The 18,136-nt window shown below is 40.3% G+C and overlaps 1 protein-coding gene across 1 annotated transcript in view; it reads left to right on the top strand.

The window, feature by feature from the left end:
• Positions 1 to 18,136, top strand: part of susd6 (sushi domain containing 6) — a 32,542-nt gene that overhangs the window by 5,839 nt on the left and 8,567 nt on the right. Inside the window, exon 2 of the mRNA XM_031746115.2 lies at positions 921 to 1,106. Coding sequence (XP_031601975.1) covers positions 962 to 1,106 — 145 coding nt within the window. The 5' untranslated portion in view covers positions 921 to 961. The remainder of the gene's footprint in view (positions 1 to 920; positions 1,107 to 18,136) is intronic.

The raw sequence follows: 18,136 nt of genomic DNA, 5'->3' as shown, positions 1-18,136 counted from the left end.
ATTTCCCGTCTTCATGTAGTACAAGGAAAAGAAATTTGAACAAACTGATATCATTGCCAATTTACAGTATGTGGTAAACAAAATATGGGAATCATTTGTGAATTTATTACCTATTGCCATTATCTTTGCATATATTTTCCATCACACTCCATTGTAGTAAACAACCTACAGGATGGGTTAGAATCACAGTTGAGGTGCACATATAGCATGAAAAAATCTTTTTAGATGTATAAATAATATAATGAAATATAAATAATATCCTTACAAATGTCTGAATTTTTGCTGATGTTGACTGCTTTAACAGCACAGTAGAGTCTGACTCACGATCTTCTGGAAATTAAACTTCTTTCATGATGAAGGTTTTCTTAGACAAACTCCTTTTTTCCAGTCATCTGGGTCTTTGCAAAAGTTGCAGTTGTAATCACGCTCAAATTTTTTGCGCTTACTCTCTCACACACATTTTTAGCCTCTGTCTCCACCCCCGCCCAGCCGCCAGTGTTGCTAACTCACCAGCAGCAGTGATCTCGTTACATCATCTACAACGGAGTTTAACGTCTGGTTTATTTGGTTAGATGCTGTGGCAGAGCCAAGATTAGGGATCGAGAGGAGATAAGAGGAACACTGGTTAATGCTGGATGATCCTGTTCATAGATCAAACAAATGAGGAGGAAATGCACGTAGAGTCATTCATGCAGTTATTAATAACAGGAATTCAGCTGCTGTCTAATAAGATGCAGGTCAGGCCTTCACTTTGTGACTCTGTCTTCCAGCCTGTGCACTGTGGTTATCTCTTAATTCCCTCCTGTCTCTCTGTGTTGCTTGTGGTTACGTAATCCTCGCTGAATGTTGATAGTAATCCGCACTCTTCCTCCCCCCTCCTCATACCTCTCTGTCCCTTCCTGTCTGTGTGGCCTGCACAGGTTAAGCCATAGAGGACTCTCCCTGGTTGTCGGAGGAAAAGATGTGCGATGGAATGGTAGCGTTTCAGACGAGAGCCCTGTCCTCCTCTTCTTCATCCTTTACCTCCTCCTCCTCTCCAGCTCACAGGCTGGCTGCCTTCGTGCTTATCCTCCTCTTCATCCTGCTCCCTCATGGTCACGCATCAGGTAAGTCACATGCTCACGGCTTTTTTAATTCACTGCCTGTTCTCTCACACGATACACATCAAATAAACTGTTATCTTTGCCTGTCTCTTGTGAATTGATTGAGGTTATTTTCCCCTCCTCCCACAGGTCAGTTAGATTAAATCGACTTCCTTTACCCTTGGGTTGGTCAGGTTCAGAGCAGCTAAGAGCTCAGTCCCACACGCTCTGTGAATCCATTCACTGCCCTAATGAGTCACAACAGTTTTCCTCCTCTATCGAGTGAAACAGAGAGATGATGTCGTTTGCGGTCACATTTCTGTCATAAGGTTTTAATCAACCATGACATTTAGAATCCTCCGAGAGCTTTTGGCACGGCTAGGCAACTTTTGTTATTGCCCCACAACAACCCTCAGATCAGGTTTGGCGTTTTACCCTGAGGTCCTACATTTTTTGGGAAGTGTCAGGTTTTTAAACTGAATTCATTGTTGTCTAATGGAGGGAAATGTGGTCTTGCACGTGGTAAACAGTAAAGCTGATGTCCTTTGTTTCTTCTAAAGAAGTGTAATGTTGATGCTGTGGACTTGCTGAACCCCTTCACTTGTGCCAGCTTTCTTTTCTCTTCCAATCTTCCAGTCCCCTCCCCCCTACATACACACAAAACACAACCACACACACACTCACATGCACTTTCCACACATAGCCAGCTTGTGAAATGTGCCAGATGTCCTTGCCACAGAGAGCAAGCATACTGTGTGAGCGTGTGTGCCTGTGTGTGTGTGTCTGTGTAAGGAGTGGTTTAAGGCTCTCAGATGTTTATGAGCGTTAATTGATTTTCTTCTTTAATTCCTTAAATAAATAGATTGTGTTAATGAGAGTCAGAAACAGCAACAGTAGGAGTATAAACCGAGGGAGATGTGCCGTTGAGCAAGGGAGGAGGGGATTGCTAATGGCAACTGTATTATCTCTCGGTATGCCTTATGTAACACACATGACTCATGTTGAGCCCAGGGGGGCTGGTATCGCGCTCACGTTCTGCGTCCAGCACACTCGCACGCATAGACTGTCTACCAATACCAACAAAAGTGTGTCCTCAAATCCCTAGCCCACGTGCTCAGGGTGCTGTAGAAGATTGTGTGTGTGTGTCTGTAATCAAGTATTTCTGTTTGCTGTTTTGCCTCCTGTAGGGCTGAACACAGATATTCGAGCCACTTCATTCTTTTTGACACAGAAAAAGGAACTTGCGTCTTTAACACCGTCAGTCAGCTTCTGGGAAGTCACAGCTAGTTCTCTATACTCCCAACATATATTTGAGCAAAACATGAAGTGTCTTGATCCCTGCGACATACAGAAAAGAAAGCAAAACAATGCTTAGAAATTAATTAAAGGACAACATTGTGTTAATGAATCTCAACGTGAATGACTGTAATGAGTCTGTACTGCTGTTTAACTTGGTTCCAAGTGCCACTAATGCTTGCCATGGCCATGTCAAATGATTCAATATTGGTATATGTGTACAAAACAATCCCTTTTTTTAAATAGATGGTAAATATTAACCTAAGTCTTTCATCCTCTTACTGCAAGCATATAAATGTTTGAATTAGGAGACAAATATTACTTTTTGATGAGTGTAAAACAGTCTGATTTGAGTCTGTGTTTGACCTCTGCAGTGATACATATTAGACAGTTAGAAGGATTTAGGCTCATTTAGTTGTTTATGCAGCATATCAGAGGATTGTTTTATGTAAGTAATCTTTGCATGACAATCTCAGTCAGCTCAAACATAAATATAGGTAAACAGCCTACTGTAAAATAGTCTTCCGCGTGCACTACATTTCATGGAGTTTTACCGTAATTCTGAAACATGTGTGTCATCTGTCCAATCCATGGCCCTTCATTTGCTTCTGGAAAACAAATGTTGCTCACCCCTGCTTCAGCACTACACTTTTAAGCTCTGTAGCATTCTAGTCTTGCTGTCTTTTTAGCAAGTTGCTTGAAGGAATCTGTATTAATCAAACTAACTGTTGAAGTTTTATACTGATTTTGTATTTACTTTTTTTTCTTTCTTTTTTTTTTTTTAACCTCCACTTTTATGCAAAAAAAATGTTTGTCATGGTGCAACTAGCTGTTCAAGAATGTAATGGAACATTTTATACGCTGCTGCGTGTTAACTGATAAAAATCCAAAGGTTATTTTTAACTGTTGTAGCTCTGTGGGAATTTTTTTTACTTGTGACTACTTCCTCAAAGTACAAGAGGCAGTGTTTGTGCTGACTCACAGTTCAAATGTTCAAGTGTCCTATAACACTTAATATTGTCCTCTTTGGCATTAATTAAGTCCAAATGAAGAATGGCTTATTCACAACTTTTGGGGGCTTTTTCATCCTAAGTACAATATTTCAGATTTCCATTGAGTTTTCTGGGGTATATTTTCAATTCAAGCACTGTATTATAAATTTAAATATTTAATCACAATCTCAAGGAGCTTGTAATGAGCAATGAAACATTTAGAGCCTTGGCTCCTTAATAAACAGAACTTGAAGCTCATTTCATTCTTCTTAATTGAGCCCTGATCGCACAAAGCAAGATGAACCTGATATTTATTGATGAGACTCTGGTAATTTACATCACGATTAAAAAAAGAAAGAGCGAATTCAGCCAAGAAAAGTCATTGGAAATAATGGTAATACAGAGGGCTGGCTGTAAACATAAGTGCCATTAGAGCAAGGCATTTACAGCAGAAGTATGGTGTTAAATCTATAATTAGACAAATTACCATAAAAGCAAAACACTCATGTTAAAGTGTTAACGTCATCATTAGCTACTGGCCATTTCCTTTCGCTCTCCTGCTTGACATACCTAATTCACACAGGTAATCCCTTGACGTGTTCCAGGGATGGAGATTGCTGTGGAAATTTCATGAATATAAAATTTCATCGCAGCCAACAGGCCTATTCCAGACTCCAGCAAACAGCAGTGTTGATGATGAATAGAAATGGATACTAGAAAATATACTATAGTCCATTTAAATAGAAGTTTACACTATAGCAGAGAGCAGCGTCAGATTTCTACTTCTAGTCTGTGTAGGTTTTGTGGATATAACTCTTTTAGGAAATTTGACCTTTAGCTGATGGAGAGAGAAAATGATGGACATTAACCGTTTGAATGTGCTTTGCCTGTCTTTGGTTCCTTTAACACGTCCGGGAAAAGCTTTAAGCTCCTATATTTTCAGCCTCATGTTCTTTCTGGAAAAGGTCAGGACAACAATTTCTTGTAACTGCTAATACAGCCTGTTAGAAAGTAGTTGCAAAGCCTGCAAAGTCTAGGTATTTTTAACACTGGCTTTGTTTTGTCTTTTGTCATGTCTTTTATATCTGTCGTTCAGCTGTTCGTCGTAAACAAGATTACCAGGAGGTTATCTTCTGGGTTAATGTAAATGGCTGTCTGGGATTTGTGTTTGTGATTGCTTCACATGATTACATTGGTGTTTATGATTCTCGACATTCTTCCCAAAGTAGCAACATACTAAACAAAACATCCTATTCATTGAAGCAGGGTGCCAGTAAACAAACATGGCTACGAAGCAGCACCTTGGGTTTTGTGTATGCAAAGGATAAATAGCATCAGTCTGGTGGATTTTCAGGGCACAGTGCAAACGCTGCTTGTTTCATGTCTTTTCTGAGTCTATCTGACATCCCACTATGCTGGCTCCACAGAGCTCAGTTCCTAATATGGTGTCAATTCCTAACAGTAAGCCTTTGTGGTTTGTTTCAGAGGAAGTGGGCCCAGACAGTGAGTCAGAAGTGAAAGAGTAAAGATGGAAGCTCAGAGGGTCTATTCACATAACCATACTGCATGTTTTCTGCTCTAAATGTGTTGTGTATCAGGAGCCAGAAAGGCTATAACTTTCCCAGTTAAATAGTTAAATATTGCCCCCCAAAAAATATTATCCTCTGAAGTTGAGTTAAAGCTGTACATGAAAGCGCTAGCAAGGACCAGAAACAAGCCCGCTGTGTGCTCTGTGTAGTGGTGACGTTAATATATGTTCATGTGTGAGAACAGGAAACGGCTCTCCAGGGCTCTGGGAAAAAAAAAAAAAAGGTATAGGATAAAGAAAGTGGTGGAGGGAAGAGGGAATGAGAGCAGGACAGGGTCCAGAGGGCTGCATTTCTAATTTCCTTTGTAATTTGTGTTTGTTTTTAACAGTCGATTGTTGTGCATTCATGGAGTAAATACATTTTTCTCTGCCTCATCAAGAGCTATTGTGCTTATAAATCCATTTTTCTTGGCACGTCATAAATCCGTCCAACCCAAGGAACTTATTTTCTTGAAGGCTCAGTTTTAAGTCTTAAAGAACAAGACTTGACAACTCTCCTCTCTCTATAATAATGGAGTAGACTCTAGTGGCTAACATAGCGTCATTGCTCTGACCACAGAGGAAAATATCTGAATGGGCCATGCCCTACTTCTTGCATCTTCAAACAGCTTAAGTCTTTGAAACTTGTTGCTTTATGTAGCAACAAAATGTTGTGTGTGTGTGTGTGTGTGTGTGTGTGTGTGTGTGTGTGTGTGTGTGTGTGTGTGTGTGTGTGTGTGTGTAACAAAAAGACCACAGTGTGTGAGTCTCCTTCCACACTATTGGTTTTCAGCCATCACAGAAAGTTTGCTAGATAGGCTGGGTTTACAAACAGTGCAGCCTAAGGGAGGGGGAACAATTGTTCCTATGCAATTAACTCTTCAGAAAAGCCCCCTAAAGTCCTGTTAGCAAGGCGGTTGCAGGCAGGCAGGAGTAATCCAACACACTGGCTACTGGCTCCTTACTGAAATGTGAGAACAAAGAAGGCTTTTAGCCCTCTATAGCCCAAATCACAGCAAGCTGCACCTCCGCTAGATCACCACTCAGCAATTAGAACTGCTAACTCAAGTCTGTGTGTGTATGTGACTGTGTGTTGAACACACTACAGCCTTTTTTTATATGATGTCTCTCTTCTTCTCTCTCTCTCTTTCTCTCTCTTCCTCTATGTGTAAAGCCAGCCATTAGCCAGGTGAGACTGGAGCCCATTAGCAGCAGTCTGGTCGAATGCAGCAGCCTTTCTCTTTCATTACCTGTGTGTTTATCACTTGAGCCATCAATCTCTGCTCTCATCTTGTGTCATTTAACAGCTCTACCAACCAATCAAGCCCTAAGGGGAAACTTTAAATGCCTCACCAGACAAAGAAATACTTCATGAAAACAGATGCTGCAGTGTGGACAGGCGATGCAAGACTATCTCATTCACTTTAAAGTGTTGACCAGACAGTTCCATTACTGGTACACATCCCAGATGGCCAGGATTATTGTTAGCTACACAGTGCTGCCTCCCAGCTTTTTGCCACTAAGCTTGTCACAATGTGTGATTTACATTTTTTTTTGTCTTTAGTGTTTATCTGTATTTTAAATTTTATTCCCACTGGTTTTGGTGCAGTTTTGGGTTAACATATATATTGTCCTGTTCACCCTTAAGATGTTTGACTAGCCCTTTGCCGTTGACAGATGTTTCATCATAAAGGTTAATGAATGTCAAACAAGGAAGTAGTGGTACAAGCGCACCACCAGTCACATTTGATAATGTACAAAATGTACAAAAAGCTGCTTCTACAACATAACCTCATTCTTACTGGTTACAGGCTGATGTAGTGTGTGTTGTGTTAAAACCTATGCAGTTGTCGTGATTAAAACATGCCACTTTGTTGTTTAAAGCTTTGGTTTTGGGCCTCTTTTCAAAAACTGAGGATCATTTTAAAGCAACATTAAGGCTGTGGAGAGGAGAGGCGGTTTGTAAATTGTTTTCCACTGAGATGTGTGTGGTTGTCTGAAGCAGCAGGCAGTCATAATGATTTCCAAAGGGCCTCATCTGAGGGACCAGCCTGCTGAGTAGAGGACATCTCTGACTAATGAGCTGCTAAATATATCCCCCAGTCTCCTGTCTTGTGTTGCTTTTGCTTCTGCTTTTTTCTTTTTGTCATTTATTCACTCTATTTTTTTTAACGTGCATTAACTCACAATGTTTTTGCCCATTTTTGTGAATTTCTGTTTTCTGTTTCATGTTTTTTTTTTTTTTTGTTTGTTTTTTGTTTTTGTTTTTTTGGCTTTGCATTGTCAAGCTGTCAAACCTTTATGTTAATCTCTTTCTGTCGTTGACTCTTTTTTTTTATCCAAGTTCAATCTCCTTTTTTTTCTGCCTTGTCTTTTTTCCCTCCTGTCTCGCCTTAACTTTGATGTGTGTTTTTCAGGCCCACTGAAACGGTGTGGGCTGGGGTTTTTTTCCCTCCTTTTTTTTTGTGTCACACCGTTAGTCAACAGCAACATCCTGTTCAAACAAGTTCATCAGCTTACACATAAGGCTCCAAGCATCCCACACACATATGCTGAAGCTGCCAATGGTTGAGACATCCAAGCTGTGTCAGACTGTGAGCAATCGTCATGAGCGCACATGACGTGGGTGCATCGTGCATCGTGAATGGTTTTCTGTGTAGCAGTATGGAAGGGTAAAATGGAACTCACACTTAATCTCATGAAAATGTCGGCAGGATCAAGCATTGCTGCAAAAGTGTTATCATTACTAGAAATACTCTATATGATTTAGGGAACGAAGCTGACCAGGTTAGCTTTCACTGGACTAAGACTGATGTTCTGTTGCTGACTTGGACAGCGGCAGACAGTACAAACTGGTACATCAAAGTGGAGTCTTTACACATCTGCATGGAGCCTTGCACTAAATGTTTGATAATGACCTTTATCTCATCAAGATCCTAGCGTAATTGAGGAACAGAAACTCTAGCTCGGCTTCAATATATGCAATGTCTTTACAGTGTGCACAATCTGACACTGTGAGTAAACGTCGAGAAAAGTTCAGGAATTTGGTTTTAGTGATAAGGGCCAATGATCAGCTTTCTGCTGATTTGACCAGTCCCCATAATATAATTGGAAAAACATCGTTATCTTGCTTTGTAGCTCAGTTGATCTCTGACACTGTTGGCAAATAAAGCTGCACTTCCTGTTGTTGTGTGTCAACGAGGCCTTCCAATGCATCGCCATTTGAAAGCTTTTAATGTGAAGCAGAAGCAGTAAATGCAACTTAAAACAGCGACTGCAACTCCAAAACATAGAAAGATACTTGGCTATACAGACATTTTTTTTGTCCATTTACCTCAGCGGTAGCTCATTTAATGGCACCTATCATGTTTCAGCCAAAACTGCAAAAGTGAAGTACATTGTAGATATGTGCAGTGTATGTTCAAGCCTCAACATGTGGAGCTGTGGCGAGGCGGTAAAAATGGGAGAATAATGCGCTGCCTCCCACACAAACCCTAACTGTTAATTCAGCTTTACTGCAACTCTTCTTTAATCTCCAGCTTTCATTTAAAAAAAATCAACTGGTTTAATAACTAAATAACTTCTCCAAAGTGCATGATGGCTGCTCAAACACAGTCACTCTCATGCAGAAAAATGGAGAGCAAGATAAAATTCGTCTGACAGATTTTTGAGTGTTTTTGAGCCAAGGGGAAGGGCTGGGCTGTACATGTGCTATCCTGCTGCATGCGTGCCGCTTGTTGTCATGGGTGGAGGTGCTGTACAGCTGTTTCTCTTTAACCAACTGAAATGCAGTTGGTTAAAGAGACTCTTATCTGATGTTCCTGCACAGAGAAATCAGAGAAATACCATCACTTGATTTTGCACATGCTTTCAGTATTGAAAGCGCTTCAGTATTATTTGTGGTTACTGTTTTGCAGGCCTGAAATGGGGTCTCACATAAAGCACACCCCCTTAGTCTCACCCTCTTGACACGGCTACTGACTTTGCAGTGAATACATTGTATGAAACTTGGCTGTGGTCTCAGGAGAGTGTCCCAATTACCAATCAGCATTTCCTGTCTATTTCTCATTATTTCGTGTTTTTTTTCTTTTCTTTTGTCTTGTCTCATCACTCAAACTTTAAACAGCCCATTAGTTGGAGTGTTGAGATATTTCGTGGCCAGTTGGCTTAGGTCCACTCTAATGCCCTCTGTGCTTATTACGTAATTTGTAAACAGCTCTCTGTGACAAACAGCAGCCAAATGGTGGAAGTGTTTGTATATGCTACCCTGGAATCCATTTGGATAATTGTGTTAGCATTTACGGGAAGCCGGCTTGTGTATATCCTGAATATCATATTTCTGTATTTGCATATCTATTTGTATAGGTGTCTTCCATCTATCAGAGTCAAGAAATGTCTTTTAAATTGCTTATTTTGTCTGCCAAAGTGTGAGCCAACACACCTAGATTTAGAAATTATGTGTTGTTTGGCTCCTCGTTTTCATGCAATGAATTTGCTAAATATGTTTAAATTGAACAGCTTGGGTTTGCATATGTAGGCTGAAGTTATTATTACTAGTTGTTCATGTCGCTGCGCTGGAGTCTCACACTTTAGTTTTGATAATGCATTTGGCACATTTTAAAATAACTAGAAACTTGTGACTTTCTTGATGACTGGAGGCTTGGCTAACTCCTAAATAAGAACAATTATTCTATTGTTTGTGTAAATAAATGACTTATTTGTTGTTCATTGTTTTGTGCTTCCTCTTTGCGTTCTCATTCACAGAGCTAAAACGTAGTGTGGGTAAAGTTGCCCTCTTGGCCGCAGAGCCATTCAGGCTTTGAGTTTTATAACCGTGTTCATGTCCATAAATGGCTATGTTTTAGGTCTACCCAGCAGTATAAACCGTACTTTGTAATTGCCTCATGATGATACAGTAGTTATCTCTCCTTCTCTTTCTGGACCACTTAGAAATAATAAAATCAACCTGTGTTTCTGGCTTGAAACTGTGTATTGTCGTTTTTACACTTTTTCAAGCCATTATGTTTCTATATTCTTAGAAATACATCATTATATATTCAGTGTTTTCCATCAGGGATGTTTGGCCAAAGAAATCAATTTAAATCTAAAGACTAGACTGGAATCATTTTGTATTTATCGCTGTTTCATACCACCCTGGTATTTTATGGTCGTGAATCATTTTTGTCTGTGTTGAATACAGGCAGGAGCATCTTTGCTTTATTACTCTATTCAGTAGGACTGGCAGTAAGTGGAGATGTCATTATCAAGTTTATATTGCCCCTGATGTGTGTGCAGTTTCTGAAATATTTAGCCTCTGACACACTGAACACAATTCATTGCTTGCTAATATGTGAATTTAAAGTGCTGGCTGCTGTTTCTTTGTAACAGTTGTATCTCTGATTAGGAGATAAAGTTGCTGCTGCTATACACAGAACAAACAAAGGGTAATAAATGGATCAGGCTTTACAGTAAATAGTCTATCAGAAAGTGTCCGGATTGTTCCCAGGGCAACCTTACGGGAAAATTAACTGATCGTTACAGCAGAGTAAACAGACTTGCAGTGTTTCTTCTTAGATTTGCCATAGACATCTTTTGAAGTTCTTAGCTTGTTATTAAGAGTGTTTGGTAACAGTTTAAGGTTTTATGCTGAGGAAATATGAAACACTGTATTGTCAGCTAAGTATGTTAAGTATATGGGCCAACTGTTACAAAAAATGTGAGGCACACACGGACAACAAACAGCATACCACTTCTATCAGCAGAGCAGGCTGCAAGTGTTAAGAGGTTACACACACTCATGCTTGATGCCATTTGTCCACCCTCTCAGTGACTTGCTCAAGCAGTTGCTCTGTCTTCGTCCAGTTGGACTTCATTACATTGGTGATAAAAGCGAGGCTGCAACAGTGACTGCATTGTCTGAGTGTGGGTAACATTGTTTCTGTATTCCCTGCCTTTCTCCTTTTGACAGGTATAGGATACCATAATCCTGTATTACCCAATGTTGACATAACAGAAGTAAACATTTATTGTTCTTGCTAAGTCTTTCAGTGCTCTGCAATACGACTGCTTCATTTATTCGTGCTTTCCCTCTAGCCCAGAGGTGTCAAACTCATTTTAGTCCATGGGTCAACTACGGTGCAATTTGATCTCAGAGGAGCCAGACAAGTAAAATGAGTGCATTAAAAAATCCCTTTCTTTCACTGAAAAAATGTTTAAGTTACTTGTGAAACCACTGAGATTTAATGAGCCATTCATTCACAAAACACCCTGAAATTTCTTAATAAAAATAAGTGCAGTTTCGTCAGTATGTCTCAGATTACAAAGCCGTTCAGTGGAATACACTGAACCCTTTGGCCATATGTTGGACATCTCTAGCTCTAGCCAGTGTGTTGTCTGTAATAAACTTATGTCCTGTGCTTTTGCAGTGAACCTGTTAATGAAACAACTCACGCGGGACTGAAAGGATGAGTTGGCCAGAAAAGAGCAGCCAGCTGCGGATTGAGCTTATGTCACGAGCACGAGTTTTATGTAACATTTCTTTGCTATTACATCTCGTACACTGCTCTCAGCAGTGGCTCTGCTACTATTAAAACACCAGCATGCCAGCTCTGGTGAGCAGGGTTGGTGATTTCACCCTGACTTTCACCTTCAACAAATGTTCCGGGCTCAGCATTCATACCTCTTCAGGCTGTTAAGCTCACACTGTTGAAATATGATCAACCCACAGTTGCACTGACACTGCTTTGGTTAGGGGGGTTTGTGTGTGTGTGTGTGTGTGTGTGTGTGTGTGTGTGTGTGTGTGTGTGTGTGTGTGTGTATCTGAACACATGCACGTGTATGTAGGAGGGGTCCCACACACTCTTTTGTTTTCCTCTGAAAGCTGAGAAGAAGGAATGTCTGCCTCCCAGCTGTCCTCAGCAATGAGGGTAACAGCAGAGCGAAGGGGGAGCTCACTGTTCGCCTCCTCTAACATCCTCCCATCTGTTACATGGAGGCTGAGAGTGAGTGTGTGTCTGTATGTTGAGGTCACACAATAGGGGTACTCCCCCTTGCCCTTACCCTTAGTCGCCTTGGCCTCTCATGCATATTTAACCCTTTAGATGCAAAGTTGTCTGTTGCCCTATTCAGAGGCACGCTGCTTAAATCTGTCACTGTGCCCCATCCCTCAGTGAGCAGGAACAATGGGGTGTATTGGCAGCACACGTGGCTTGCTAAATGCATTGCAGCAGCAGGGGGGTAATGGGTGTGGAGGGGGAGGATGCCTCTACCTGCTTAGAGGCGATGCAGCATGGGTTTGTTGCTCTGGGGTGCAGCTGCAGGAAGAGACGTGGCGACTGGATGGCTAAGTTTTCTGCAAAATGCTCCTTTGGAGGCTGGCAGCTGTTTGACTCATGTTTTCTGGCAAGTTTCCTGTTTACCCTACAAATGACAACGTTGGCTTTAGCAGCAGTGTAGATAACCAATAGTGGTTGGCCTTGGAGAAAAACAAGTATAGCCTGACTGATGCTGGATCAGGGGATGGGGTCAGGGGAAGCTGTGTTTATACATAGGGAGTAAAAATTCTGATACTGATTGATATTTACACATCCATCCACTTCCTTAACCCCTTATCCAAGTTAGGATTGGCCACCAGCTAAAAATAGACGTGCGCATGTGTGTATTGAGATTGAGCCAAAGTAGCGTTTGTTTTTATCAACAATACGGTTGATAACAGAAGTAGTGAAGATGATGCTGTCGTCGATTATAGTGGAGCTGGAGTCTCTTCAAAGGGAAGCATATAGACAGCGCTGCAATCCACAGTTTTCTCAAGCTAACAATAGCAACGCTTGTTACTATAATCACAATCAAAGCCTTTGAGGCGAGGAAAACTCTGATCTAGTACTGGACAAATGTTAGCTTGGACAGCTCTCAGCACAGGGATAAAATGTATGTGCAAGACACCTTGTGATATACCTGCAACCTCCGCTTGCATAGTGAGTAGACTGCTTGTATTTGTGAGTACTCAGGCTATTGTATAAAGGCGACATCAACTCCCTAACAACACCTCGCTTTTCTTCATCCTCCACCTCCTTCCTTTCTTTGTTAAGTCCTTCCATCTTCCAGTTAAAGCTCAAGACATTGATCAGCAGCACTTTTAAAAAAATGTGTTTCATGCTTTGAGATTTCAGCTGTGTTTGGAATTTATTCCTATGCTACAGTAATAGAAGTTCACTGTTTTTTTTAATATGTTTTTTCTTTTGTTTCAAGTTTCATTTCCACTAACTTTTTCTTTTTCATTTTTTGTGCTCTTTGTTTCTCTTTAAGCCCAGCTTTTACATATTCTAAGTGGAGTATGATTTGAGTAGGACTGTGTGTTTCAGTGTATCAGGGTTTTTGGTACAACAGGACACTGCTATTATCTGTCACTCACATAACAAGCATCGGATGTTACATATCACCCACCTAGGTCGGCGTACTCATTGTGTCACTGTATACTGTGTGAGATTTCTCTCTGCTTTGCTTGAGTGTGTGTGTGAAAGAATAACTATTACACATAGGATGCTTTGTCACATTATGCAGAAGCAATGACTCATCTTATAACTTCTAGTTTCGTGTCTACATGACGAAATTATGAAATGCTTTCACTGTGAGGACTTCACAATACTAGGGTTTTTCCCAACACGTGGCAACCACTAAAGACGTATTATCCTCCCACCAGATGAAAATAACCAAGATGCTGAAAAAGTTTTGACCTTTTTAAGTGGAGTTTAATTTACTAAAGCATAGAATGCATTTGATTAGCAAATGGCCAAAAATGACAGGAAAATACACAGACTTCTGTTGCGTAAGGCACCCTAGACTAATTGATGTAATTATGTGCAGACCAGTCATGTTTATGAGGTCCATTTTAAACCAGGAAAAAACTTTTACACATACCACATTTGGTAAAGTCAAAACATTTACTGACCAGTTTTCTATCAGTAATCATTTTAGTAATATTTTTAGTTTTGTTAGACCTTTCACAGTGACCACACTGTCAAATTTTTATTCTTTTTGGATATTTAAAATGAATCATACCAGATTTTACCAATGGTAGAAATGAGTTGGCGAGACCACTAATTCTTTCCAATGCTACCCTCAACACGGGCTCTGGTGTACTGTACTGTACTCTAATAACAACAGCTTGGCTAAAAATCCCACGGATTAGCGGGAGAGACAGGGGAACGTGGCGAAAAACAAAAAAACACCCGTCCCAAAAATGACAGCAACGTCGTCAAAAACAACAACAACAGAGGACTTGGAGGGAGGCCAAAAAATGAACAAAAACATATTTACACAGCTAAAGAGAGCATCATCATCCCCTCGGTTTTGAGCTTAATCCAATGCACGGCCCCCCCCTCCCTGTAGCATATATCCGTGCACACAAATTCCCTCGCTCCCTGACACACTTAAACATGCACACTGGAAAACACACCCTCTTTTATGGCCCATTGTTGCATAGAACAACCAGACAGTTGGCTACAGAAGTCATCAGTATCTGATTTGCTTTAGAGCACACCCAGCTTGTAATGGAGCATAATTAGAAATTTAATTTGCTGGGGCAAAGAGGGCTCAAACCCTTTTCCCCACTTCTGTTTTCCTCAATCCATTCCCCACCCCCTCCAGCTCTTAGCAGACTGACTGCCGTCAGTAACAGATGGGAAAAGGGAGATATTCACAGCCAGTCCGACACTTTAGAGCAAGGCAGGCGATATTAACGCCCCCCGTGGTCTTAGTCTCCTAGAGCATAGCCTTAAGGCGCTGAATGTTGGGATTAGCAATCAGCCTCATGGGTGCCCTGTGTGGGCCCAGTCCTCCCACAATACGAAGTGTTCCCCCAACCTTTTAGCAACTAGGCTCTTTCGTCAGCTTACAGCTGCGTTCTCAGATTTATTCTAATATTTTAACCTTTTCATATGTCCATTTTATTTAACTCAATATGGCAAATGTTGGAGCATAATACTGCTGGGGTCTTCAGTGGATAATGAAAGCAAATACGGGATAATCTGTTGGCCACATCCTTAAACACAAATGTATTTTCTGTATTTTTTGAAATTCTGTAAGTGTGCTTTTTACACTTGTTCCTTCCACTTTCTTTCACAAGGCACTTGTGACTCTCCTTTAGTCATTGTTGTTTTTCGACATTTCTCAAAAACCTGCTCTCTTGAGCAAACTCTTAACATCAGACCAGCGAGAGAACAGCTTGTGTTTAACTGTGACTCATTCCCTTCTTCATAAGCACAAAACGTGGTGTGCTGAAATCCACTCTGGCATTGCTTAGTGCTTTAATCATTTTTCCCAGTGTCTGCTTTCAAAGCTAGTATTCAATTTAGGCTGAGAGGCTGATGGAAAAGGGGGAAACAGCAAGGTTATACATTATCTTTACCACTGCACCATCTCTGGGCACCAAACGAGTGTTTATTCTTTCCTTTAACGGCCTCTATCAATTTTTGCTTGTCCGAGCACAGTGTGGTATGAACTGAAGACTCGTCTCCCCATTGCTCTTGTGCAGAGCCTCTCCCTCACATGCTTACCTGCCTCAACATGTCTTGTTGTGGATTGTGATTGCTCAGAGCCATCATGTTCCACGGTAATGACGTATTTCTGCGCTCTTCCTTCTCTCGCCCTTCCTCCCTTCTCCTCCCGTTCTGTTTATCTAATGATGAGTGCATATTCCTGTCAGTATTTTTCGATTTTACTGCTTCGCGGTTATTTTCTTTACCGCTTCTAGACGTCACCTCTGTCTTCTTTGGTAATTTTCAGAAGTACTTCTTTTCCCCATCTGTGCTCTTTTTGCAGTTGAATATAATTATATATTTGACCCTCAGGTAGGCTCAAACTAGTTTTGACAAGTACAGTCCCATGAGGGTATGGGTTTAAGTCAAATTTCTTCACTGCTCCACTTTCTTTTGACGTTTCTTTATTTTCCAGATCTTTTTCATCATTTTCACTTTTTAAGCTGTCATCCGTTTGAGTTTCTCTATTCCCAAAGGATGCAGTAAGGGAAAAAGTGTGTGTGTGCGTGTGTGTGTATTTTACCCATACCTGAGTCCATGGTAGCACTATAATGCAACACAGAATTACTTTTATTATCACTTGAACAGCTAAGTAATTTCATAGCACCGTTTTAATAGTTTTGTCTTTAAGCTTTATACGAGAACCTTCCGTAGACCCAAGCTGACATATTGAAAAAAAAGATACATTTACAGTCTTTTCCACAAATTCTTACTTGTGTTGTTCAATATGGGTAGATAATAGAAGTATCTGATGCTGTTAAATCATCCTTACAATAGTATAGCGAACCACACTGTGCTCCTCTGCAGTTTGTAAAAATATTCTGGGCTGTTTCTGTCATGACAAGCAAAGGCTTGTCACTGATTTTCTTTGTGAATTCTAGTCTTGGTGTAGCAGATGCAAATGAAAAACTCCAATAATGGAACTCTCACAGAGCTCATATGCAGTTCAGGTTTTTCCTGCCTTGACTGAAAGCACTTAGTTTGCTGGGCTTCTTAATGGAGCAGAAGTTCCCACATTGACACGCATTTCATTGCCTACGGGGTTCATTCAGACTGGCCTGACTTCAGTAAACTGTGTGACCTGAACAATGTAAGCCTGTCATTGGAACAGTTTCTTACTGCTCTGCCAGCTAACACCATGATCACGCAGGAGCCTTGTTGACTTACCAACAACATAAACAAAAGTGTATTTGCTTAAAGTTAAAAGAAGAGCTAGCCTCTCATTCTGCACTCACAAGTGTTATACATGATGAGAAGATTTGAGATAAAGCCAGATTAAACTCATTCTCTGGTCTCCTCTTTGTTTCTCAGCTCATTATTTTTTATCAAGCAGCACATTTAAATACAGTATGCTGTCTGAACTCATTACTATAGAATAAAGAGAGAGAATGGAGGAAGCCTTTATTTTAATAGATTTAAGGTATTGGCATTATGCATCTTTTTTTAAATCTGTCTTTGTCTAAGAATAGCATTAACTCAACTTACATTAATATGCTCATGCATTTGTATCTGAAGCAGTCCTGCAGATAAGAAAACATTCAAAAGAACAAAAGGATGAATGCAATTACCACTCATCTGTCTTCTGCACTGCTATTGACTGCCTTGCAGTGCACCACAAAAGATCAAAACAGTGGCTAAAGGCTTTTGCCCTAAAATGCCCCCTCAGGCCCTTTTTTTGTTCCCTGCTGCCTTCCAGCTTAGGGTCATTAATTCATCACCTTACCACCTCCGTTACTACCATCCTTTACTCAGAGGGCCTTTAATCGCCCACAAGCAGTTCAGGGACCGAGTCATGGTGTCAAATGGCATCCTGAAATAAGTACAGACAGTGTTTGTATGTGTAGGAGAAAGCGTGACTGTGTGTGAACACTTGATACTACTTTAACACACAAAGCTTGGTATTTCTTGTAAGTAAACTCCAGCTCATTTTAAAGGTCTGGTTATTAGTGGTAATCTCTTTCAGTACATTAAGTCAGCTCTTTAAATATCTCTTTACAGATCCTGCCTATCAAAGCCAACATGTTTGTGTTTATGGGATTGTAGATTTTAATTTAGGTAGCTGCTGTAGTCATGGATTTGAACTTGAGATTCAGGATGGATCATCTGATTAAATTTTGAGATGTGTGTTCTGTATTAAATCTGTGTACTATAGAAGCTAACTAGAGCTTAATTAGCATTTGATTAAAAAAATAAGCAATCGAGGAAATGAATGTAGGAGCAATTATATTAAAACCAAATGAGACGTTTCAGTAAAACCAAATGTGAAACATTTGTGTGTTTCTTTGTCTTACATCATCTTTGACTTTGGTTTTGGACACTTGACAGGATGCAGCTGCTAATCTGGTGATATCATCTGTCCTTTTGGGAAACTTTAATCAGCATTTTTCAGGGTGCTATGTTCTAAATAGTTAGTTATTCAAGATAATAACAATGGTTATCTTGAGATTAAGCCATAATGAAAAATAATTTCTAGCTTCTGCTGATAAAATTAGATGATTTGGAAGTAAAGAGGGTTTAATGTCGACCTCATTATCTTCAATTTTATATCTAAAACTGTATTTATAATTTTAGAATATACCTACAATAATGTTATGGTAACTGCATGTTTTGTTCTGCTCAAAACACCCAAACACACACACCCACGAGCCCAGGGTGTGCCTTGTT

Source organism: Oreochromis aureus, linkage group 15 (genome assembly GCF_013358895.1).
Source record: "Oreochromis aureus strain Israel breed Guangdong linkage group 15, ZZ_aureus, whole genome shotgun sequence".
NCBI lineage: Eukaryota > Metazoa > Chordata > Actinopteri > Cichliformes > Cichlidae > Oreochromis > Oreochromis aureus.
Note: the sequence above shows the minus strand (reverse complement) of the source record. Positions and strands in the feature narration are given on the sequence as shown.